This window comes from Perca flavescens, chromosome 5 (genome assembly GCF_004354835.1).
Source record: "Perca flavescens isolate YP-PL-M2 chromosome 5, PFLA_1.0, whole genome shotgun sequence".
Lineage (NCBI taxonomy): Eukaryota > Metazoa > Chordata > Actinopteri > Perciformes > Percidae > Perca > Perca flavescens.
In genome coordinates, this window is record NC_041335.1 from 14,438,353 (window position 1) to 14,465,040 (window position 26,688).

Genomic DNA, 26,688 nt, shown 5'->3' on the forward strand with positions numbered 1-26,688 from the left:
CCAGTTCTGCCAGAGGAAAGCTTTTCAACCAAGCGTGGATGAGGAGGGAGTACAGAGAGGTGTGTGTGTGTGTGTGTGTGTGTGTGTGTGTGTGTGTGTGTGTGTGTGTGTGTGTGTGTGTGTGTGTGTGTGTGTGTGTGTGTGTGTGTGTGTGTGTGTGTGTGTGTGTGTGTGTGTGTGTGTGTGTGTGTGTGTGTGTGTCTGTGCATACATGTGCAGCATGTGTCTTCTTTTGTTGTCTATCTCTACATTCTGCACTTTTTTATGCATGTCGTTGTACCTCCCCTCTCAGTCTGTGGAAGCCTTATCAGCTGTATGATGTATGAGTCCTTAGTGCCTTAAAAGATTCCATTTATCTCTATACACTCCCACTTTAATTTGGCTGGGTAAGGGAGGATGTATTCAAATGCCCAACGTCATTATGATGTACAGCCAACTCACGGCCTAGCTGGCTTTACATGGCCAGTGTTACTTGTCTGTGAATGTGTATAGATGGGTAATTTCTCCAGCCTTAGCCCCAGTCTGAGTGTCAGATTCATATTAGCAGCAACGTAAACCCTCTATGCCTTCCCAAACTGAAGCTTTGTACTCAAGCAGCCCTATTTTGTTTTTATTACACTTGGGCTTTTATCGGCCAATATTTATCCTATTCTTTCATTCAAGCACCAAATAAGCCCTGCTATTGCAATCCCTGTCTTAGCCTTAACATTACCTTGATCTCCCACTCAAGTGCTTTTCTTAGGCCGGTTACACACTGGCTGCGTGGCGTGAGCGTGGTGTTTCTGTTGCGTGTCAGCTGCGTGGATTTTTCTGTGTCTTCACACACCAGAAATGTGTCTGACACTGCGCTGCTGCTGCTAGCCTTGTCTGGACACATGTATGTTTCCCATTGATGAAATGAAATACCATGTTAAACATAAAAATATACTGATTTGATTACAGCAAAGACAACGTCGGCAGTATTGATGGCAAAATAGGCTACAGAATATTTCGTTCTGTATTGACAGGTGCAATATTAGAAAATCATTTTTTTTTTATTACATTTATATCTGCATTTATATCAAAACCTGGAGGCTTTCAAACATGAACATGTCATTTATTATTTGTGTCAAAATGACATGTAAACATCTTTTCCTATTCTGTTTTGCCTGGAAACGCTTCCAACACTCTTGCGTGTCGTGTGCAAAATAGGCGTTGGTTCTATTTCTAGCAGGCACGCGTTTTGAGACGCGCGTGTCACGCAGCCAGTGTGTAAGCTCTAACCTGTTAACATGGGAGCCGAAAGATAAACGGACACGCCACGCAGCTGACACGCTCGCGCGACGCATCCAGTGTGTAACCGGCCTTACACCCAGGCACCAAGCCATAAACACCATTTTAAGCCCCTAGACTGTCTTTAGGTGACACTTATGATGAAGCTTTTTTATTTTTTATTTATTTCCTTTTTATTTCACACACTCTTTAATATAGTTTAAATTTGGTCTGTATGGCCTTAGCACCACAAGTAGATGACCAGTGCTATTCTGCAGTGCTATGCCCATCCCCACTCCACCAGTCTCTTTCCCAGCTTCACTAAACGTATACAATAAGGGATTGTTAACCTATTGTTACAAGTTCTGTTCTCTTTTCTTCCCATTTTATCTTAAAGCAAAGCAGAGTGAAACGGCTCGTTCCCAAGGCCTGGCTTACGGTGCTCCTTGGGGTGGGACCAGCGGTGTGGGAAGTCTATTGTAGTGCTGTAACAAGTCCTTTGCGTGACATTTTCTTTAGCGGTGACATTCAGAAGGGAATAGGAAGACAGGCCTGCGGAAGCCACATTCTCTGTGACATGTGAAGGGAAAGGGTATTAAGAATGGGGACAGAAGTATTTGAACGTGCACATGGAAGGACATTTGCACAGAACGTGACAAGGACACGCTATGGTGGAGCAGCTCTTTCATATTTCACTTTATAACATTATGCTATACACCAGGTTGAATCTGTATTCACTGTCCACTGGGCCAATGCTATCATAGTCCAGGGAGTAGCCTGACAGTGTATGGTTGGACAGGGAATACGTTTTTTATTAGGCAAGTATCTACTGGGTATGTCATATTATTTATTTATTTTTATCTATCTATTTGTCATATGTCTTACAACATAAGGTCTCTTTGTTGTCCTCCTCACCAGAGACTGTGGCATTATTAACATGCTGCAAGGGAGACTAACACAAATTTGATTTGTTTTTTGTGGCAGATGAATCAGAGGGAAATGCAGGTGAAGAACAGAGTGTGTGCCGTGGCTCTGACTGACTCGGCTCACAACATCTGGCTGCAGGAGACCAGCAAAGGCACACAGGACTGGATGCAGCAGGTGAAATAACCACACACGTGCAAATACACAGACGCAAACTGCAGGCAAACAAGGACTGTACAGGGGTCCATTCCTGAGCTCCCATCTCATCATGTAAATTCACCCAGCGGTGAGCTGAGGTCTCTTAGATTTCGCTCCTCTCTGATTTATCCCTGCACAACCCTGCTGACCTTCACAGGTACCCCTGACCAACAGCTAGCTTTAGAAGTCATAGAGAACCATTGTTTGCATGTTTTCCCTCGCTGTCTTTTTAAAAAAAAAAAATTTTAAACCGGCTCTCACTTTTTCTTCCTGGCTGCATGTCAATGAATAACTAAGACAGTCAACCCACGCTGGTGCGTGTGTATGTGGCTGGGCATGCATGTGTTTATATGTGCTCGTGAGTAAGCGTGTGAGATAGAATGCACGTGCACATGTGCATTTGTGTTAGCTTCATTTTAGCACTTGCCCTTTCTGGTGTGACCTCTGCGCCATACGCAGCACCTGGGCTCACTCAGTATGCACATACAGATGAGGACCATCCAAGACCAGAGCTGCTTGAGAGCCAGAGATGCAAATGTCATGCACACAGGCACACACACACACACACACACACACACACACACACACACACACACACACACACACACACACACACACACACACACACACACACACACACACACACCTTACCTGTATTTGTATCACATCCTCTTTTATATCCCTTGCCTTTTATTTTTGCTATTTCTGTCATCTCCCATTTTCATGTGTGAGTTTGGTTTTTGCACTCAGTGTGTGTGTTACTTGCCGGCGAATGTGCATGTCAGTTTTAGTGATGGTGATTCAAGGTTGCACTGGCCCCCTTCTCCTTGTCTGGAATTTCCTATTTTTGATTCATCTAAGGGATGTTTGGGACACAGCATAATTGGAATGTTAAGTGATTTTCTATTTGTGCTGATTACCCAGAACAATAAATCTGAAATAACCTTCTTTGTCCAGTCGGTGTAAGGGGACAGGCAAGGATTTACTCTCTCTCGGACTCATTAACCCACAGTCCTTTTTTGGCTGAATTTAGAGAGAAGACCATCTAATTAAAGGGAATTATTTTTAGAGGGAAACAATAACACACCTATGCGATACTTTACCCTTCTCAATGATACAACAAAAAGCTAATAGATATTGCATACTCTACATTTCTTTTGCTCTCAGCCTTGTGTTTCTTTTCCCCCTCTTTTTTTTTAACATACATTCTTAATTCCCTGCCTTACCTACACAGTTTTAGGCTGACTATTCTAAAATAGTACTCAAAGCTTGCTAATTCCAAAGCAATGTTTACACTCCATGTATTTCTCTCAGGGCCCATTAAAATCATTATGTAAATCACTACATAAATTTTATTGAACAACAACTAAATTGTTGTATCTTCTAAAACCTGAATGCACTTTAACTGAATTATCAGGAAGGTAAACAGTGTCACTGATAGAAAAATTGGTATTCACAGAATTTTATCGCAAAAGTGTTTTGACATTTTCTTTGTCTCTGCTAATTTAGTGTCAGATAAAGACAACGACTAATAAGATCTAGTCTAGATAAATAGATCAGTGCCAAGTGGTAAGATATACATCGTTTTTGTATATGTTGAAATCTGGTTGATATTGAGGTGGGAAACTAACAAAAATAATATCTTATATTTTCAAAACTGACAACTTCAATTTTATTACTCAAATTCAGTATTTCATCACATCCCTGGCTTCTGGGCTTGGATGGCAGTGCTTGTTAACAAGCCCCGGGTCAGCATGAGGATTGAGGTGAATCCAAAATCGTATCTGTCCCAGTCATTTACATTAGAAACCAATGCTGTGTATGTGCAGTGGTTCCACCAAAAGGTCAGGGCCCTTTTGTGTTGCACCCAATATGCTAATGATCTAGGGCTTTCTACCATTGGCTCAGTTTCCTGATGTTTGGCTTTGGATGATCACACAGTCTACAAGTGCATGCAGTTGTTGGTACAGTGCAAAACATCGACACACGAGCACACACAAACACTGACAATACCATGCTCCTTTTTAACATCTCTATATACATCTGTACAGTATCAATGATCCATACACAGCTGGATCTTAAACCTAAACAAAACTTGCATTGCACACTAAGATACAGGTACACACCCACACACACACACACACACAGATATACACATGCAGAAAGGGCAGCCCAGAGGTGGTGCACATCACAGAGAGTAGCTAGCATTGAACCTGCATAATGTCCTGGGTGGTGTTGTATAAAAATGGGTGCCCATAGAAGTGGGTGCATGTGAGGTCGGGGCACCCCAGCAGTGAAATGTTCTGTTCTCCTTGGACAGAGATAATTCCCTCCCTTTGGGGTTCAAGAGGTCACAGAATGGTGGGATGGAGCGATGAGAAGAGGAAAGTAAAAGAGAGGAGATGGGATTTAGAGATTAACGCTTGCTGGGCCGGGTTATATAGACCAAAGTGGGTCAGGCGAGAGGCAACTGACGGCATTGCCAGGAGACAAAATACAGAGTGAAGGTGAGAGAAAAAAAAGGCAGGGAATAAACAGAGGTAGAAAGACTCAGACAGAAAGAAATAAAGTATGAGAAACGTTCAATTATTTAGATTCCGTTGACTGCTGCCGAGAATGCACAGGTTAGAGCTGTGGAAAAGAAAAACAAAAAGACAGGTAGGATATGAATGGAGTGAATACAGATGGAGGAGAGGAGATGAAGAGATGTATGTAGAGATAGATGAGTAGCATAGTGAGGAGAAGTGAGTGAGAGAGAGAAATGCGAATGATGGTGTACAGCTGGCAGCCTGTCACAGTCTCCAAGGTGTCTCCTGTCACTGTGCTGGCCTGCTGTCACACTCTAGTGGCCTGCCCAGATCTCTCTCTCTCTCTCACTCACACACACGCACGCACGCACGCACACACACACACACACACACACACACACACACACACACACACATACACATATATACAGAGTACACTATGGTCATGAATAAACCATCCTAATCCATAGAGATTATACAGCAACTGGAGAAGGTATGAGAGACAGACACAGAGAGAGTGAGCAAGAATTGATACTGAGGACTACTTTCTGAAAAGTTAGGTTGCAGGCTGTCATGTGTGTTAGGATTTAGGAGACTTTTGAACAGCACAAAGTTTCTATCATGAGACTCAGTGGTGGACATTCTGTTTTACCATTGAATGAAGCCAATTGTGTATGATTGCAAATACACAGTCTACACATATTTTGTTTAACTTGCATTTAGGGATAACAGTTTCAAAAATATATATCAACATTTTGTAACTTATTTGATTATTGAATGCCCTCTTTATGAAGTTGTTTTATACACACTTTTTTTACATTGTGATGATAAAAGTGATAGTGAATTCTTGCTGAACCTTAGTTTATAGTGTGTTCTGTTATTCTAATGCAGGTTTTGGAAGGTATGGAGTACACATCCCCTTTCTAAAGTATGACAAGCCGCCTAGGCACAAATTGAATACTTGACTTGCACATACATATATACTGGTACTAAGCACTTGCACATACATGCATACTCTCATCCATATACAGTACATACATATAAACATGCATGCATACATACATACATACACATGCATGTGTGCATAACGCGAGAATGTGTATGAGGGTATATGAATGTGAGTATGTACAGTCGTGAAAAAATTAGGACACCCATGCTAAAGTTGACTAAAAAGAGGAATAAAAAAATAATCTTTTGGAAATTGATCTTAATGACTTAATTAAAAAAATGAGGAAAAATCCAATCTTTAAGGACACCAATTTTCATTGGCATGGTTTTATTTCAGTTAGCCTAATAGCTGGTTTGATTTGCATTGAGAGATGATTTTATGGAAAGTACCCCATGCCAATCTCTAGGTATGGTGAAGGGTATGTGATGACGTGGGGCTATTTTAATTCCAAAGGCCAAGGGAACTTTATCAGGATGCATAGTATCCTGGATCCATGAAATAACTGGCCTTTAAAAATAAAAATCTGCCTGCCTCTATGGGAATTTAACATAGGGTGTACTTACTTATGCCCCCTGTATTTTAAGGAAGAACATTTATTTATTTACGATACATTATTCATTCACAAAGAAAATTGGTGTCCTTAAAGATTGGATTTTCCCTCATTTTTTAAATTAAGGCATTAAGATCAATTTCCAAAAGATTATTTTTGTATTCCTCTTTTTAGTCAACTTTAGCATTGGGTGTCCTAATTTCTTCACATGACTGTATGTATGAATACATACTCTCACCCTGTATACCCTCATATACATTCTTACTTTGTGCATGCATGTGTATGATTGAATATCTATATGTGCATGCGTATGTATGTATATGCATGTTTATATGTATGTATATGCATGATACTGCATTGTATATGCAAGTGCTTTGTACTGGTATATATGTACGTACAAGTGAAGTATTTAAATTTGGCCTAGGCAGCTTCTCATAGCCATGTATGTGTGTGTATTCTTGTGACACTTACTGTGTAGTGGATACGGACACCTATGAGAGACCTATTTGGTCCCTGTTAAGGCTCCATTAGATCACCCTGCCATCGGCTGAGTGCAGTGTTTTGTGACCATTACTCTTTGTGCGTGCATGTGTGTTTATGTGAAAGAAGCAGGGTGGCTTACACTCTGACTTGCACAAGCCAGCAGGTGATGGATCGCACGCACGCGCACACACACACACACACACACACACACACACACACACACACACACACACATACACATAAATATACACATAACAAAGAAAGCTCAAAAGCATCTCTCATAGGTAGAGGGATAGAGATGACACCTGTTTGTCATTTACACCCTCAGAGCATACTTTTAGCTTAATGGTTAGCTTTAGCACTTAGCTTTAGTCTCTATCTCACCACTTTAACAGATCTTCTAGAGGATCTTTCTGCATAATGTTGGTGATGCGATTTAGGTGAAACAAAATGCACTCTGCTTTCTTGAGGTGTGTGCGCATGGGTACATCTATGTGTGCATATCCAGCACAAATCCAAACACACACAGACGCTCATGCACAGAGCAGCAGAGGTGGGGGGAGAGTCAAATCTGTTTACATGTTTGTTTCTCTGTCTGCCTTTAGTTCAATGGCACCATTGATCGGCGGACGAGCTGCTTGAAGTGATGATGCTATGCGTTAGAGGCAGCCGATGTGATGTCCCATCCTTTTGTCATGTCGCCCTTCTCTAATCCCAGCCAGCAGGCCTTGCCTTTATGTGACTGCTGTTATGCCTGCGGTCTCCCACAGCACTGGGGCTGTGTGCTGTGTGCTGTGTGCTGTGTGTGTGTGTGTGTGTGTGTGTGTGTGTGTGTGTGTGTGTGTGTGTGTGTGTGTGTGTGTGTGTGTGTGTGTGCGCGCGCATTTATGCAAGACTTTGTGTGCACGTGTGTTGACAAATCTATTCAAACCCCGGCCTCCCTGCCTCCATTGGTGGCAAAGATGGAGGTGAAGGGGGAGGGTCCTTTGAAAGACTCCCCTCCTTCCCCTCTCTCCACCCGCCTTCAGCCCACTGCTCCACAGCCCAGCTGACATCTTCCTCCAGACAGACTAAATGAATTAAAGGAGATACAATGAGACACTTGATGTAGCAGTCAAGGAGCCCCACTGCTTCTGTGCCGCTCTACAACGCTCTGCCCTCAAGCCCAGGCTCAGAGGAGAGCACATCTAGGGCAAAGGAGAGGATCTAAAAATACACACTATGCCACTGTTTACCGAGATGACTTGTCATCTTCTCCCAACACTAAACCCCCATCCTCCTCCCCTTTATTCCCTGTCATCTCTCTGACGATCTTTCGTCAACCCTCTTTGGCTCCCCTTATGCTATACCCCTTATGTGACTAGCACTTTTGATTGACAGGGCTGAAGAAATTACTGAGGGAAAAGAGTGAATGGGCATTGGGCATTTCTACTATTTAAGAGGCAGAATCAGTTTGTGCTTCAGTTGATTTTTATTTGCTTTGATTGGACAGGAATGGATCACACATGGGCCAAACTTTATTTTAATAACTGACCTTTTTGTTACACATTTCCCAACTGAATTTTGTTTACTTGTTGATATTTGGTAAGGATTTGCATACATGGGCCAGATGTTTCATCATGATCGTCTCTCGCAATGAGTTTCTATATTTTTCAAATGTCAGGCAGACAGTAACAGAAAAGAAACCTCAGAAAAATATATAGACAAAAAAGCAACAGCCATGAGGGGCTCAATTATGCATCAAGTATATTCAGTGTCCCAGTGTACCTTTAGATATTCATACAGAAAAACATCAACATATAGTAGTGTGTGTTTGTGTGGAGGGGGTTAACTTGAGGGATGACAGCTGAGTGTGATGTGACCCTGTTTTGTTTTTTTAGTTTTTTGCATCTATGTAGTGTATGTGTATGTGTTTTTTGGAGGTTTTAAAGTGGGAGACGTCTCATAGGTTTGTCTATCCAGTCCCTCCCCTTTCAGGGCCTTGGGAGTCAGGGTCGCTCAGGGCAAAAATGTGAGTGTGTTTGTGGGTTTGTGTGTTTGAGTCTGAAGGGTTCACAATGCTACACATCTTCGTGGGAGACCCCCCGTAATGCAATCACTGTCCCACACACACAAGCGCACACGTACACACAAGCATGTGCAACACTGTAATGGCTGTCAGGGGGCCAGGGTGAAAGTAAACAAGGGCAGATAAGCATTGATTCAGAAGGACGCCAGCTGCATATTCTAATCTCTTTACATTTTCTCTTTCTTCTATTGAACTTTTATCTTATCTGCAGAACGTCTTCTCCGAGCATTCCTTCTCAGCCTCCCTCTTTCCCTCTCTACCTTTTTCCCTTGTTTTTGCACTAGCCTTACAAGCCACAGCATTCCAATCCACATTGCACAGTCAAAAAGGAAAAACACACTTTGATATGTTGTCATCAGCCGAACCAGAGAATGAAAACTCAAAGCATAGGAGTAGTTACTTGCTTTGAAGTGTGGCGTTGATGGGTTAGGGTTAGTTCATTAATTGTGATTGTGGTTAAACCCTAATGTGTTTGAAACAACCAAGTAGGTAGAAAGATGGAGCACCACACGGACAGGAAGATGAAGACAGCAAAAAATGGATAAAGAGGTCTCCTCCTCTTTCTGACAGTAGAGTTGTCAACCACAGGGGGTTTGAGAGGACTAGGGGTGTTTGCAGGGGGTTATGGGTCAGCAAGCTGGGCAGACACCCTCCCCCAGGGCAACCACTGATCCAGCATGGTAGAAGGCCTCATCTCTCTACCACAAACAAACGCCAAGCTGTCTGAGCAACATGTCACAGAGCTTTTAATTGCTTGTTCCTGTCTCTCTCTTTCTCTCCCCGCACATTGCTCACACACACACACACACACACACACACACACACACACACACACACACACACCTCTTACTTGATTATCGTCTCTCACCTTTCCCTCTGCACCTTTCCCCCTTTTCTTTGTCTCCCTTGCCTCCCTATTTTGATCACTTTCTTTCTCCATGTTTTTTTTCTTTCTAAAATCTCTTTAATTAAACTTAAAAAGTAAAAAAAAAACATTTAAAGCATCAAGATGAAAAAAAACACACACATTCAAATCCCTTATTATATTTCCGTATGTGAGCATTTGTGTGTGTGTGTGTGTGTGTGTGTGTGTGTGTGTGTGTGTGTGTGTGTGTGTGTGTGTGTGTGTGTGAGTGAGACTAATAGTGGAGGATGCTAGTTGCCACCTATTCATTTCCCAAACCCTCCACATGCCATAAATAGTCTATTACATTCTTTGTAGAAGCAACATATGATGAAAAAGCTGAAGTTTTTAATTGTCAATCTGTTGTTTTCTCCTCTCCCCACAGCACTGTTGTAACTGGGTATCAAGTCCAGAGCCCCTGGACACACCACTGGATCCCATGCTGCCAGACTGCCCCCAAGTCTCTGCAGGTATCAAACAAACTCTGTATAAACACATGCCAATAGTTATAACATTATTACTCAATATATACTTTATTATCTGGATGGCTTTCCGTTTCCAAATACAATAATTGTACAAGGAATTAGGCTTGATTCATTTCAAGAGACAATTGAACAGTAGAGTGCTAGCACACAAATTGTAGGTCAAAATGTAACAGAGCTTCACATGTAGGCAATAGGCGCTATGTCAATGTTAGCTAAGCCAAGATTCTTTTCTTTTTTTTGACAGTTAAAGGCGAAAAAGAGAGAGAACTGAGGATTTACTACTACCAGTGATGTAGTAATAATTAAAATAGTGGGATAAGTTTTTTCACAATCATAGATATACTGCAAAATCAATAAAATGTTCATAAGCCATTAGAACAGGTCCCTTAAATGTAGCCTAAAAAATGGGAGTAATCTCTTTTCTGGAAGAAAAGAAAATGGACAAATAGGTGGTTTTATTAAACACAATATCCCTGGTCCCAGCTGAGAGTACGGTGGATACAATATATCGACTTGTCACAAAGGATGTGACAGTGCAGGTAAGTTCAAATATTTTCTAGCAAATAGCTGCATACTGTTTACTTTCTGAGTGCATCAATGGCTTATAGCAGATTATAATAGTTCAGTCAGTGTAGCATGGTATGTATGCTGATATTTGTTTTTGTGTGTGTGTATGGCTGTTGGGTAGATCAGAGATCTTAGTATGGCTGATTGAGAAAGATCATTGTCAGAGAAACTGAAGCAGTGGCAGATTATCTTGAAACACAAATACATGCAGAAACAGAGGCTGTCTCACACACACGCTACAGGAATGTGCTGTTTGATTTACTTTCTATTTTCATCTTCTTTGTCGCGTCCTCTTTCTTTTTTCATCATTTACTCTGTCTCCTATATTCATTAATCCTCTCCTGTGGTGTTTGGCTTCCTGTCCCTGTGCCCTCTCTGTGGTTGACTGGCCTTGATGATGTCACGGCCATCATGAGAATGTGTCCTTAATGTAGGATTAGGGATGAAAGCTGTAATCCTCAACATGACCGTTGATAAGAGATGATGATTGCAGTGTTGTTTGAAGAGTGACACACATGCAGGCATGCATGCAAAGGCGCACACACACAGAGAAACAAAAGGACAGTCTTAACAGGAAATAATATATCATAAGTATTTAACGCACCTGAGTATGGATTGTTACATGTGTACACACATACAAACACACTCACATCCTTGTCTCATCACTTATTTCCATCATCTGGCGGTGATTTCATTCTCTTCAATGCCCCTCTGTGAATGTATAGGTCATCTTACACATGCTCCACGTGTTAGTGAATACATCTCCAACACTGCTATCTCATCTCGGCCACCATGTTCCAAATTAAGCTGTGTGGGTGGGTGGCCTTAACATCTACCAGTGAATCAGCTCATTGAAATGTCATCTAGTCTTCATTGCAAAACCCATACTGTACTTCATGTTCAAATGTCAGTTTTTTTTTTAACTTGGTGTTTTACATTTCTTCTCAGTGGCTGCTTTCGGTCAAAAGACAGCAACCTTTGAGCCAAGATATCACGGACGATTTTTTTTTTTTTTAAACCGTTGGCATGCCTGGCATTGTCCTATCACAGACCTGTTTGACACAGCGTCCATCTGTATGTATGCACTATTGACTTGTGCTCTATTGACTTTTGCTACTTTAACCAAGCTGAATAGATACAAGTCCCTGGCCTGTTAACAGAGCTGCCAACTCTGCTTGTCTCTGGTCTTTTTGTGGCAGCTTCTGATGTCAAAGGTTGTTTTAGTCGCCCTTTGTGTCCTTGGCAGCCTGGCAGGTTCACAGGCAGCAGCCATTGTGGTGAGAGTCACAGCAGAGCAACAGAGGTGACGAGGTTGAGAGAAGGTTGAGGGAAGGCTGTCAGGGCATCGTGGCTCAGCACTTCAATCAACACACATACAGCTCCCAAAAGTCACCTCTTCTGCTACCAAGACTGCTGTTGCCTGGGTTGCTATGGTGTGCGTGTGTGCGCGTGTGCACGCATGCGTGCGTGTGTGTGATCAGGGTTGACCATAAAGTGTCTCCGCAACAGAGAACAGACCAGTGAATCCTTGTCGTCACACACGCACATGCACATTTGCAGACACGCACATCACAGTGTGAACCACCGCTCTTGTGTGGAACCAGACTGAGCTAGGTCCGGGGCGACTCCCGACGCTACTGTGGGATGGCATGTGATCAAACACACACACACACACACACACACACACACACACACACAAAGATGTTTTAAGGCTGGAAAAGTATTGGATGTGGACTTAAATACGGGCACTGGGGCTGGTCAGGCAGCATGATGGGAGAACGGGTTGAAGGACAAGTCTTACCGTTGCTTCCTTTGTGTCTCTGTGTCTGTTCTTCTCTCCTTACTCTTCTTCCTCGTCTGACTTTCTCTATACATCTGCCTCCTCCCTCCTCCGCTTGCGTTTTGCCTCACTGTGTGGAGCAGTGATGATATGATGATTGTGTTTTCCATGCTGGTAGACTCTTGGCAGAAGAAGGTAGGGAGAAGTGGAGGCAGAGCTTGTCTGTTATTCCTAATCATCTGTGAAGCAAAGCCGGTATACCAGCATGGCACTCTGACTGGGCTTGAAGGACCCAGAGAGAGAGGGAGAGTAACGCATAGCAGGGAATTCCGCTAATGTCTCAATTTCTTGTTTTAATATGCGATAAAACCTGGACCCATTCCCTCCGCAATTGACTAGCTAGCTTCCCTCCCTTTCATTATTTTTTTTTTGTCTTAATCTTTGTTATTTTTACTCCATTCTTTTTTTTCCATCTTGCAAAAAGGAATTTGTTCCCCCTAGAAGGTCATTGGTCTGGCGTTTGGCAGTGGCTTGGCACACTAGCAGAATTTTATCAGTAAGGAGCATGCCGAACACAGGCTAAATATGCAGATAAAGTGGAACCAATCTCCTGCTGGAAAAGCTCCCTTTGTGTGTGTGTGTGTGTGTGTGTGTGTGTGTGTGTGTGTGTGTGTGTGTGTGTGTGTGTGTGTGGGTGGGTGGGTGTGGGTTTGTGGGTGTGTGGGTGTGGAGCAACTACATGACAGACAGAGAAATAAGTCTGGGAGTGGGGTGCTGGTTAAGTGGGATTGCTGAGGCCTTCCCAAGATGTAATCATTCCAAACCTACACTGCCGTTTAGATGCCAAGAGAAGGATAAACGCAAGATGAGAGAGAATAAGGGTGACGAGAAAAAAATGGATGAAAAGACAGGAAAACCCCAGTCTTACACTTACTTTTCTTGTAAGGGCTCCTCTGTTTTTGTTGTTTAGTTTATTGACTTTTTTCTGGTGAGATGGTTGTTTGATCAGTAAAGATGCTATTTCAAAGGTGGGAAAACCCCCTTTGCTAATACCACACACATACATAAGCGCAGACACACACATGTAAGCACAACTTCCTCTTGGGTGATTACTCATTGTCCAAGCTGATTATTAATTACAAAGGGAGAGCTCTCTGAAGGTAAACACTGATTAATGGCTAACAAAAGTAAGTTAATGTCTTACCTGTACTTTAATTACCAACCCTGCTCTGTTACAAGCATCCCAACACAAGGCTGTAATTAACCCTAATGGACTGCAGAAAGAGACTCACTTTCATTTTCTTTCACAACATAAATACACTACTGTATGTTATTTTTCGATGTGCCTACCTTTCTTGCGTTCCTACTAGATTTTCCATAATTAAAAGTGAGGGTTTTGTTGAAAGGATTTCTTGATTTTTCTATCTTGAATGAAAATAGCGGGGAGTTGGCTGGAAAAGTGATGCAATATTGTTATAGAAATGAGAAATAATTCCTGCGCAATGACACGGGAGGTCACTCTGCCTTTCTTCTTTACCTAAGGCTCATACTTCTGTGGCTCAGTGTTATTAATGTACCAAGATACCACAGAGACACAAAAGATTTCCTGAGAATAAAAGCTGATACAGAGCACACACATACACACACACATTGTCGTGCTCTTATTGCAAATGTGCTCTGTCCTGGTGAAGGTTTGACTTGACTGTAACCCTCACCTCCCTGATCCACGCACTGCTGACTGTGAAACACCTCTAAGATGTCTGCACCTCTTCACCACACACACACACACACACACACACTGGCTGATTGATGTTTGTGTTAGTTAACACTTTAAGAGGAAACTCAGGCCCACTCAAATTAACCTCACCCCCTCCAACCACTGTTTTTTCAGCTTGGTAAGGTGGAAGTCCGCTGCCTCGATGGAAGATCACATGAAAATGTGTTTGTGTCTGTGTTTTCACATATGCGTTTCAGTGTTTTCTTAGCCTGACCGGCACACGTTGCGCTAGTGTTGCAGGAAATAGACAAGTAAACACCGGTGAACTGGACCCTAACCTCTGACCTGGATTCACTGAGGTTGCATCGGGCTATTGTCTGGGTCACATTTGTGACAGACCATATCATAATGATGTGGAAAATGCTGAGACCAAAGACTCCTGATGTCTGGAATTGGTGTTATCTGTAAGGAACTAGTGATAATGTGCTGATTTGTGAGATGGAATAACAATTTGGCTTGATTTATTATTATACTTTGATATTATAAACTACAACTTAATGATCAGAATACCAACTTAGTTGAGCAGTGATTCCAGAGTGCTCTTTGTATTGGTACCATTTACGTAATATTCCTTTTGATACCCAACCGTCAAACAATGAAAATCTCTGAAAAATTAATTTTAATTTAGTCCCTGAGTAAATCTCAGATAACAGTTCCCTGGTTGGTGATTGGCCGATTGCACCAGTTTAACACCCTTAAATCCTCTTTTTTTTCCTTGTGAGATTTTTGTTTCGGAGACTCTGAAGGCCATATTTTGATGCAGAAGCTTTATGCCATTATATTTAATTGGAAACTAAATCTTCATCAACTTGAAGCAAGAGCAAAACGATCTTTCTTGACCTTCAGCTTGATTTTACAATGACCAGCTGGACTTTATTGGAGATCTCAGCCAGCTGTTTTATTATTTATTTATTTTATTCTATGGATATCCTGATTTGAAGACAACAGAAAAGTGACAGTTTTAGAATCCCAGCAAACGCTTTACACAATGTTAGAGCTGGAAAACAACTTGCACCGTCTTCAAAATAACAACTGGAAATGTCAAACTGAAGGTTAAGGCAGACATGGCAGAGATCCTTTTTGGCTGTGGATCATAGTCTGTAAACTCGCTTAAAGGAAGTAAACCTGTTTTGACAGGCTAACAAATGCGTTTAGAATTCAAAAGCCCTGTCATCTGATGTCTTTGCAGGAAAACAAAAGGGTATCGATTACTGTTATATTCTTAGTACACTGATTATATTTTGATGAAGAAGAAAAAAAACCGAAAGATTGTTCAGTCATGCACTGCTGGTGTTTATTTGGAAAAGGCTTTGTCGTTTGTGTTGATGTTTTTAATGTTCTACATTTTATAGAATTAGGGCGGACCTCACACGGTAGAGTGTGCGCCCCGTGAGTCCTGGGCAGGGTTCGAATCCAACCCCCAAACTTTCCCTCCTCTCTTTCTCCCCCTATTTCCTGTCATTCTCCAGCTGCTCTATCAAATAATACATATTTTTTTAATTACATTTGGAACATTGGTGTGTTACAGCTGGGGAACAGGGAGCTTGTTTGGTCCCGCATAACTGTGTTTAGACAGTTTTATGTTTGTGGGAATAAGGGGGTAGTGAGTGTTAAGAGGTGAGCCAAAAACTTCCACTTTTGTAAAATCCAAACCAAGCCAAAAGGATGTCTGAATGTTGTTGCCATCTTTTGGTGGTCCACTTCTTGACATGAGTTCCAGGGTACCGAATGCTGGGAACATGAATGGACAAACATATAGGATCTGTTATATGGTGAAGCACCTGTGAAATGGAACGGATTGCAATGTATTTAACTCTCAGCTGCCTTGGCTCGAGTGGTACCTTGGCTCAATATCAAGAGTCTGGTGTATAAGAGATAAACAGAGGATATGAACAAATGAGAGTGTTGACAATACTGAATATCTTCCCTCTTAGCTTTAGTTTTCTTTTACTTGAGTTTTTATCTGTATGGTTTTTCTGACAAATCGGATTCTGAGTTATTTACAGGTGTGGATTTAGAAGTTTTAGGTCATGACAGCTGGAAGAAAGGAAACATCTGTTAGCCAACTTAAAGGTTCCTTAGCTTAATTTCTCTCAGCTCTGATTAAAGATGTGTGATTGTGATTCTTTATCCCCATGGAAACACATTAAGACACAAGAGTTCAGCATAATTGAAGAATGACATTGAAGCTGAAGCTTAAAGGTCCAGTGTGTAGTGTGTTTAGTTGTTCAGTATCAAAATCTGTGTTGCCCGTTCACAAACTTGTCCTTTTTCATGAATATCTACCTTTCGCGTTTTCGCTGTCACATGATAAACTCGCAGGTGCTGCTAATGCCGCTAATGGGTATTGTAGCTTCCCGGCCCCGGCAAGTTTGAAGAAGCAAACATGGAGGACCACACGTATTCAAAATCCAAATTTCAGGAACAGGAGTCTTCTTCTTCGCCCAGAAAAAGAAAAAGGATATTGAAAAGAGCAAGAGACTGGCTTTTTGAAGCGTGAAGGCTACCGTAGCTGTAATACGTACTTTGAACTGCGTGGTGCGAGAGAATTGATTGCGATATATGATCAACGCTAGATGGGAGAAATTCCTACACATTGGACCTTTTAAGATGCAAACCTCTTGAAAAGAATATAGATTGCAATACCATTTTTATATTTCCCTTTGGCCTTAAATGTGCATAGATTTCTGATTAGGTTGTTATATGAAATGGCTCAGGCCATGACAGAAATATTGGGTTTTCTCTGCATCGTAGAACATTTGAGATTTGCTTGTTTTTTTAGGCCTGTCTCAATACCCTGAGGGGATAACAACCACCAAGAAAATAAACCAATGGAACTGTAGCCTTACATTAGGAACTTTTGCAGCAACCATCATCATTAAACATCTAAACCAACCTTGATGGATTCCTTCGCCAAATCTTCACTTTGTGACACTGCCCCCAGTCCATTGTCAGGCTGTTGAATGGTGACAGGGCAATCTGTTCCGTCATGTAGGTTGCCGCCTCTCAGGGACATTTCCTTTTGAATCAAAGGTTTGACCACTTTAATCCAATTCTTTTTTATTCCATTATTGAGGAATGTTCGTGTTTATTAATCTATTCCAGCACTTTGCTTTCTGTCGGACATGAATCTTCAGCCAGATCAGAATCAAAGATTTGCCGACATAGTCAATAGACAAGCCCTTGCTACAGGTCCAAGACAAGATTGTTGCCATTTGTTTGTCTTAACTGACAGGGAATAAAGTAGATCAATATGTCAGGCTAATAATTGTACAAGCTTGTCAAAGTTAAACACTATATCATTCTTTGCCCATGATGTGAGGTTCAAGAAATGTTGACTCTTGCATTAGCTTATCTTTACAACTCATTTGAGTCATGTGAAGATATTGCTTTAGTAGTAATTGATTTAATTTTTTTTTTTTATTTCATTTTGTTTCCAAACCCCTTTCTTTACATCATTTCCAGCAATCTTTTAAATGTTAAGCAAACTGGGGGCTAAGCAACAATGATGCTTTTTCCTGCATTTTTTGTTTGTTTTTGTAATTGCTTTTTAACTTTGTTAAGTGTTGTTTAGTGTAGATTACAATTAAATTGTCATACAGACATTCTTCTAAAAACTGTTAAATGTCTGGAAAATAACACAATACAGGGTTGTTAGCATTAGTGCTGTTGGCTTTGAGGCATATTTACTACTGGGCATATGCAGTACAGTATATTATATAGCTATATATGTTTATATGATATGATGAGTGCATATATCAAGGATGATTTATAATCACGTCTCACATGCAGAGCACTATTGCTTTACAGTTTAGACTGTTGTGATTATGCTAAATAGAAGCGTGTCTGAAGAACCCAGTCTGTGGTCTTCAGTTCACCCCTGTACTAGGTAAACTCTATCCAGGAGGCATTTTATCCTCTCCGCCTTTCTCCTGCTCTACCCATCATCAAAAGAAGAAAGGAGAGAGACAAAACGGGAAAGAGCCTGGTGTGCATAAATGAAAGTTCAACAAGGTTCAATGAAACACTTATACAATTTGCTGCAATATAGTGGGGTTTTATAATCTCATTATCATCTTAGTGCCAGATTTGCCCACAAGGGCTGTTCTGTATTCACTCTTATTAGCTCCTCAGATTTGTCCATTTGTCCTTCTGCTACCCGCCTCGCAGCCAATCACTGGGACAGTATCGCTAATAAATACCCCCCCTCCTACTCGTGTTATCTCCACTTTTATTTTTTCTCTTGCCATACCTCCTACTGCTTTATTTATGCTTTTTTTTACTTGTACTTGCTGTGGGGCAAACACCAAGCATTTTATTCAGCAGACTGATAATAACTATATATTTCTTAAGTTATATTATATATACTATAACACGGGAGGTGCTGGTCTACTGCTACCTCAATTGGTTAGTTTGTGTGACTTTGGTGAATCCAAACTAGCTCTTTGAAACAGCAAAGTCACACCAAACCAAAAACTAACCAACTCCTGTGTTCTGCGAAGTAAACTTACTGTTTTTGTCAGTGGAGTCTGGTGGCTTTGAAGAGAGCATAGATAACAGCTTCAGTTCCCGACAGTTCCTTCACGACAGGGAGAATTGTTGAAAGATTTGAGAAACAAATTTTACTGTACATATTCTTAAAATTGTGACCATTTCTTAATGTTTCTTGCTCGACGTTTAAATCTCTGTAAATGTTGGATAAATGGTACCAATACAGTTGCACAGTGCACTGTATTTGTTTACTCCTATAGTATTTTAATCGGTTTCATGTTGAAGGCTCTCTGAGTATGCAGAGTCAGATGGGGGAGCTAATGTACAGGTTTACAGTAGAGCAGGTCACAGGCTGCTTTTGAATCCCCAAGCCTCTGAGCCGCTCTGCGTAGTGTCCATCCCTGGTCACTCAGAGGGCATCCCCAGATTAGTGCTTCACGGACATGGATCTCATTTGCCCATATGGCCTCTTCTCATTGACTCCATATAGGCTCTAATCCGCCCAGCCTTTACCCCTGACCTCGGCATGTGGCGAACCACTTAGAAAAAAGAACACACAAAGCGTGCATATACCACATTTGACGGTTACCGGATCAAGTGTAAGGACGGCTGTAAGTATTCTTGGTCATCAGTGGCTGTATGAGATTCTACAGTTGGTACCAGTTCACATTGTGGTTTAATCAAAAAGCAGGAAAAACCTTAATAACATGCTGGGTTCTTGTGGCTGTAGACCAATCCTAGGTGCATTCCCTGTTGTGGAATTAATCCAATAAGCCTCAGTGGGGCACGGCAAATCCTAACCACTGCTAGCATTATAACTCTTAGCAATCATCCTAAAGTCTACCAGTATCACTGTGCCCTCATTAACAAAGCATAAGTTGCCACCCAACAAGTGTAATAGCAATGCTATCCATGTAGCAACACCCCTCTTATTATACTTATCATCATTATTGGAATTGACCTTGTCTGTGAGAAGATGAGAGGATTACCTAGTTAAATAGGGAACCCAACACCTTAATAGCAGCACATTTGCTCCCCTTTACTGGAGTTTTTTTTTGTTTGTTTTTCTTTTAAATTTCATTTTCATCAACTGATGCATGCATTTGGCTACTTCTGACATACATAATACTATTTCAGTCTATATATTATAAATGTTTACAACGGCTGCTACTCGGTGAACTTAGTTGATGGGATAAAGTAGAATAGAGCAGGGAGAGGTTAATCTATTGAGTAATGATATGATTGTCATCATAAATCCTTATAGTTATGTTTTATTTCTGTGTCATGCCAAACATCTTGGCCCATCCCACATGGGATTACAAGACACCACAAATTCACTTATTCAACAAACATCTTCCCGTTGCATATACAAATCCTTCGGACAAATACATGAATACAAATATATAGACATACACATACACACATGTATATACACGTACACACATACCACACACAAACAACTAGTTCTCATCTACACTCGATAAAGAGCTTTTTTCCTCTTCTCCCAGGCTTTATCTAAATAATTAGCCAATTTATATGTTTCATATGTGAACAGTCATCTCAATCTTTGAGCATCATCCATATTTACCAAATCAATCTCTGCTTTTATCCTACAAAACAAAAAATCACGCTGCTCACAATAAAAAGGACAATAGAAAACAAAATGGAACTCATTTTCTACATCATTCAAACAACACATAGGACAGATCCGTTTTTCCTCTTCTACATTAACATATCGTCCTGTTTCAATAGTCAAAGGCAAAACACCAGATCTCACTTGAGCACATAAGGATCTTTGCCTTTTTGACAAATTATATACAACATAATTCTCAGTGCCATATTCTGGTTTTTCTTTTAATCTGTCGCTTACCATGATGCCTACTGTCTGTAATGTTGTAATACAAAAACGCATCATTAGTGAGACAACAGCTAGTGAGTTCTCTGCCTCTTTTGACTCTCGCCCCTTTTTTGAATGTGATGATGTTGATTCACTTGTGCAAAGTTTCAACAACCACTGTCTGTCGGTTTTGGATATGGTAGCGCCTATTAGAAAGATCTCAGGGTCACAGAAAAAGGCCCTCCCATGGATAAATGATAACATTTGTAGTTTTAGGAGAAAATGTCGGAAGACAGAGCGTCTGTGGAAAGCCACTAAATTAGAGGTACACAGACTCTATTTAAGAGACATGATGCTGGATCTGAATGAATTGATAAAGCAGGCTCGCTCAGCTTATTTTTCTAACCTTGTGTCAGGAAATAAGAAGAATCCAAAAGTCTTGTTTGACACCATTGAAAATCTTATTGCACCTTCAGCTCCTCTTGTGCCTGTGTACACACATGAGGACTGTAACAATTTTTTGTCGTTTTTTTCTGAACAAAGTACATGACATTAGGGCCAGTGTTAATTCTCCACTCATCAGTGTTTGTTCTACTGAGTTTTCACCGGTGTCGTCTTGGTCTTCCTTCACTCCTGTCAGCCTACAGGATGTGAAGACCATAACAGGAAACATGAAACCGTCTTCGAGCCCCGCTGATATTGTCCCAACAACTTTATTGTTGAAAATGTTTGATATTGTCGGCCCCTGTGTGGAAAAAATAATTAACATGTCACTTAGATCTGGCTCAGTCCCTGGCTACTTCAAACATGCTGTGGTAAACCCGATCCTTAAAAAGCCCAATCTTGACCCTTCAGAACCTAATAACTACAGGCCCATATCTAAACTTCCATTTATCTCTAAAATTTTGGAAAAAGTAGTGGCATGCCAGCTGACCTCCTTTATGGAGAAGCACAACCTGTTTGATACTTTTCAGTCTGGTTTTCGAAAATTACACTCTACTGAAACAGCCCTTATCAAAGTCTCTAGTGATGTGATGATGGCATCAGACTCTGGCCGCTACACTGTACTTGTACTTCTTGATTTGACTTCTGCTTTTGACACTGTGGATCACAGTATACTGATCAATCGGCTTCATAATGAGATGGGACTCTCGGGATCGGTACTTCAGTGGTTCTCTTCCTATATTCATGACAGAACCTTTAATGTTGCTGTAAACAATGTACAGTCGGATGTGTCCAATTTGTCCTGGAGTGGCACAGGGGTCAGTTTTGGGTCCTATTTTGTTTTTACTGTACATTTTGCCACTTAGTCAAATTATTGGTTGTTTTAAGGATGTATCGTATCATTTCTATGCCGGCGATGTCCAGTTGTATTGTTCTTTTAATGACGCTGAGTTCCATCGTTTGTCTCTGTTCCTAGAGTGTGTGTCCTCCATCAAAGACTGGCTGGCCACTAACTACCTGCAGATAAATTCAAACAAGACTGAAACGCTGATCTTTGCTCCAGACCATAAGATCCCGCTGATCAAACAGCACCTTGGCTCTCTGGGCCCCTCTGTCAAATCCAGCCTCAGAAACTTGGGGTTGTGTTTGACCAGGCCATGTCTTTGGAGACACACTCAAAACAGCTCGTCCGAAATTGCTTTTATCATCTTAGGAACATCTGTAAAATACGCAAAATATTGTCAAAAAGGATCTGGAAATGATAATTCACGCTTTCATATCAACAAGACTGGACTACTGCAACTCTGTTTTTACTTGTCTGAATAAGTCTGCCCTGAACAAACTGCAAATTGTTCAAAATTCTGCTGCTAGGCTTTTAACAGGTGCTCCTCGAAGGTCTCATATCACTCCAGTCTTGTCGGCTCTCCATTGGCTCCCGGTAAAATTCAGGATTGATTTTAAGATTTTAGTGCTGACTTTCAGAGCCTTAAACGGTCAGGCCCCACAGTACATCCTGGACCTTTTGAAGCCGTATTCCTCTGGCGGACTCTTGGTCCGCTGGCCAGAACCTGCTTGTAGTCCCTAAGACTCGTTATAAGACCCGAGGGGACCTGTCTTTTGAGTTTGTTGCTCCCAGACTATGGAACGCCCTGCCCCTGTCCATGCGTCTGGCAGACTCTGTTGTCTCTTTTAAAAAGGATCTGAAAACATGTTTATTTAGGAAAGCTTTTGGCTGATGGGTTTTCACTAGTGTCACTTTAATTTCACATATGTATACACATTCTACATTGTTTGTTTTACCTCTTCTATTGTACAGCACTTTGTGATTTTATCTGTGAAAAGCGCTTTATAAATAAATTTTACTTACTTACTTACTTACTTATCATTACAAAAATACGCAATTTTGGCTTAGCCCATATATTGTCAGCCCACTGTTTTTTGTCTTTAGCAAACACAGATTCTTTAAACAAACCGATATTCAGCTTTTCATTATTAAGAAACAAATCCCCAAAACCATAATTACAAAACAATTTGCATATGTCGTTAGACCAAAGACCAATAATGTGTTTATCCCAGAGAAATATTTTCCTTGTCAACCTACTTGCGTCCATATCTAATAGACGATTCCATAACTGGGCCATACATATCTTCCAGCGTGCCTCATGTGATTCCCATCCCATGTCTCCCACTATCGCCAATGTAGGGGTATATTTATGCACACCCAGAAAATATCTTATAGCACTATTTTGCACTAATTCACAATTAGATATATTCCTAAGTCCTCTAACACCCACAATATAATCAAGTATAGGGCACACACAGTCTTGAAACAATTTAGAATACGTTTGAAAACTTATGTCTTTCAGATTCCTGCTTTAACCAATAATTCCTCCCAAAGCTCTACGTGCTGAATCAGCAAGAACCTTAACACCATTTCTAAAATTCATATGTTCATCAATATAAATATAAGTTCACACTGCCACGAAAGAAAGAAAAGAATAAGCTAATTCAATGCTCACAGCAAATTTATTCAAGATTAATAACATGAATGTGACATGAATGACTGTACAATATACCTTAAATGACAAGGAAGGAAGACAAACCCACAAAAGCTGATGGATATTTTTTATTTTCTTTGCAGTGATATCCATTCACATCCATCCATTTTTGTCAGCATAAATTAATTCCAGTTATACATTTAAAGCTGTTGACACTTGTTGATTTGTAGCATTAGACAAACCGCTAATTTTGGGTTTGTATTCCCTTCAAACAGGTCAATTGGAGTTTAGGTGCAATCTTATTTTAATTTACCTACAGTGGTGATCAATTTGTAAAATGACTCCAAATACAGACATGGTAATTATATTGTGGTGCAAACAGAATTCTGCTGCTCCTCACTTTTAATTAGATTTTATGATTGTGGCTCCCAGAAGTGTGTATTGTGTGTAATTAGGTGCACGTTACATTTTTTGTTATTATTCTACTGATCTTCTACTGTGCTTTGTTGGGCTTGTTATACGTTTCTTTATAAATGGAGACTTATTATTATGGGTTCATGAGGTCAGTTCATAAGGTTTAGCTGTTAATTAACACACACACACACACACACACACACACACACACGGTGTATGCCAAACTACTAAATTGAAGAACCCATGCTGAGATTCAACATCTGCAAAAGCCAGTCAATTGAATATGTCACTGTGTGCACACTGTAAGTGTGTTAGAATGCAGGGTTTAGATTGTTCTTCTTTGAGTTTAAACCCACTGCTCCTGTTTAACTAAACTTTTTTGATATGTTGTGGCAGTACCTTTACCCTCTCTCTTCTGTTCTGCACAATTAGTTTATAATGAAATGCACATTTAATATGATTGTTGTGAAATAAAAAAGAAGAAACATGGAATCTGTAAGAATGTATTTGGAATGCACATAATTGCGATGCGAAGAGATGATTAGAAAATGAAAGAAAAAAAATCACCCTTGAAAGTCCTTGAGTCATAATCAGCCTCAAATTATGTTTATTTTCCCATTTTTTTGCTGAGAAAAGAAAATTGCATCTTATTTATATAATTATGTAAACAAAAGTGATCGTAGATTCCACGTCAAGCCAGGTTTTGAGTATGCAGCAGTGACCTTGGATCCTCCCCGTGCTCTATGTTGACAGATAAAAACTTTATTAACCAGCCATCTCCAGGACAGGAGACAAACCGCCCGTGAAACCGATGTGCGCTAGTATTAGAGAAATGTGGCAATTAGAGGATGATTTTTTTCCCCAGTGAAAGCACTAAGCAGTAGAAGGGGGTAATAAACACAGCTTGTTTGTAGCGTAGGAAGCAGCAATTATAAAGTGCTTGGAGAGTTGTTGTGCTTATTGTGCCTGGGAGTAATGAGATAGCCTGCGCTGATCCCTCACTGATGCTATGGCTCGTAATCCTCAACCCTCTTTCCCCGCTTCTCTTGTTTATCCACCAACATCCTCTGACCATCGCTGGCCTGTCACTGCTCTGGGCAGCACCATGTGACCTTTGACCTGTGTGTCAGCTGACTTTTCAGCTCTGAAAACGGTCTGGCACTGAGTGGAAGCAACAGGGCGATAAATGTGTCACAAAGTGCAGCGTAGTTTGTTTTTCCCAGTGTGCAACCAGGTGGGTTTGTTTTACCGCCAAACCAATCACTCTGTAAACAATTGCCTTGATTTTTAAAAGGTCTAATTTAAAATTGTGTTAGTCTCACTTGTTTTACTCTGCATTTTTTTCCTATATTTTATGTAAAATTTGTCTGAAGTGGCCTCTCAAATTGAAATGATTTAAAGCCAAGGGAACCCATTTTGGGACCTTGTTATATGGGGAACATATTCTGTCTATATCTGGAGTTTAGGTTTTGTTGTTTAGTCATATCATTTCTGTTTATATTTTTTTTGTCACTTTCTGTCCATCCTTCACCAAAACTTGCTTTAATTCCCCTGAGGCCAGTTAACTGTGTGACAGGTCATGTTTAGAGATGTGGTTTGGTGGTGTGAGCTTTGTTACTTGGGTGAAGATATGTGTGCAAGCATTCCTGCACTTACAGATACTCACCTACACTTGTGTGTATATCCTCCCAAGAAGAAGAAGAATGCTGTGTGTACTGGCGTGTTATCTGGGTGACCTAGAGACAGACTGGTTATCACCTCTGTGAGCCTCTCAGGGCTAAACTACAAAGCCAGCGGAAAAACACCACTCCTGCTTTCCCCCCTGCCTCTGCATCTGTGTGCTGGTCAGCCAGTATGACCGCCTATTGCAGGGCTCAGCTCCTATCTAATCACCATGGACAGGCCACTTGTCTGTACACACACACACACACACACACACACACACACACAACACACACACTCACAGAATGCACACGGACATGCTCAGAGATAGCTCTACACATGTAGACACACTTAGTGATACACCCCTAAAGACACATGCACACACACATATACACCCACTTGCTGATAATCACAGACAAACTCACATTGATCGTGCCTGCTCTGGCTTCCCAGATATGACTAGCTCTTGCCGTGAGATGTGAGAGTGGCCCAGAGGGCACACAAGGGGGTCTAAGGCCAAGTGCTAGACATGCAGATCATGTAGCGGAGGGCGCCACAAGGTTGGACAGGGGGGCCTTAGCGCCTAGAGAAAATAAATTAGGCCTCCTGTTTCTGAGGGAGATTCCCCTTCCCTATCTTGAGCCCAAGTCACCTGACTGCTGTGTGGCTCTGGCCTTCATTCCAACCACATCCACCCTGCCTTGTCCCTTGTTCATACTCCAACAGAATCTCCAGCCACAGAGGAGACAGCTTGAGATGCAAAAGGGTGGGGTCAGTATTCGGAGGCGCAAATTCCAAATCCATCTTCGGCGCCATTTTAATCCCCCTTTGTTTGGCTTATGAAATGCTTTTTTTTCTTCTTTCAAAGTGCATGCCAG

General features: G+C 41.1%; 1 protein-coding gene across 4 annotated transcripts in view; it reads left to right on the plus strand.

Annotated features, from left to right (window-relative positions):
- The window catches only part of arb2a (ARB2 cotranscriptional regulator A), a 162,964-nt gene that overhangs the window by 104,125 nt on the left and 32,151 nt on the right, over positions 1-26,688 (plus strand). For 3 of the 4 annotated variants that reach the window (XM_028578595.1, XM_028578596.1, XM_028578597.1), the window contains exons 9-10: positions 2,236-2,352; positions 10,241-10,325. In XM_028578595.1, coding sequence (XP_028434396.1) covers positions 2,236-2,352; positions 10,241-10,325 — 202 coding nt within the window. Of the gene's footprint in view, positions 1-2,235; positions 2,353-10,240; positions 10,326-10,584; positions 10,665-26,688 lie in introns of those variants that run through there. The other variant, XM_028578598.1, reaches the window with a different exon arrangement.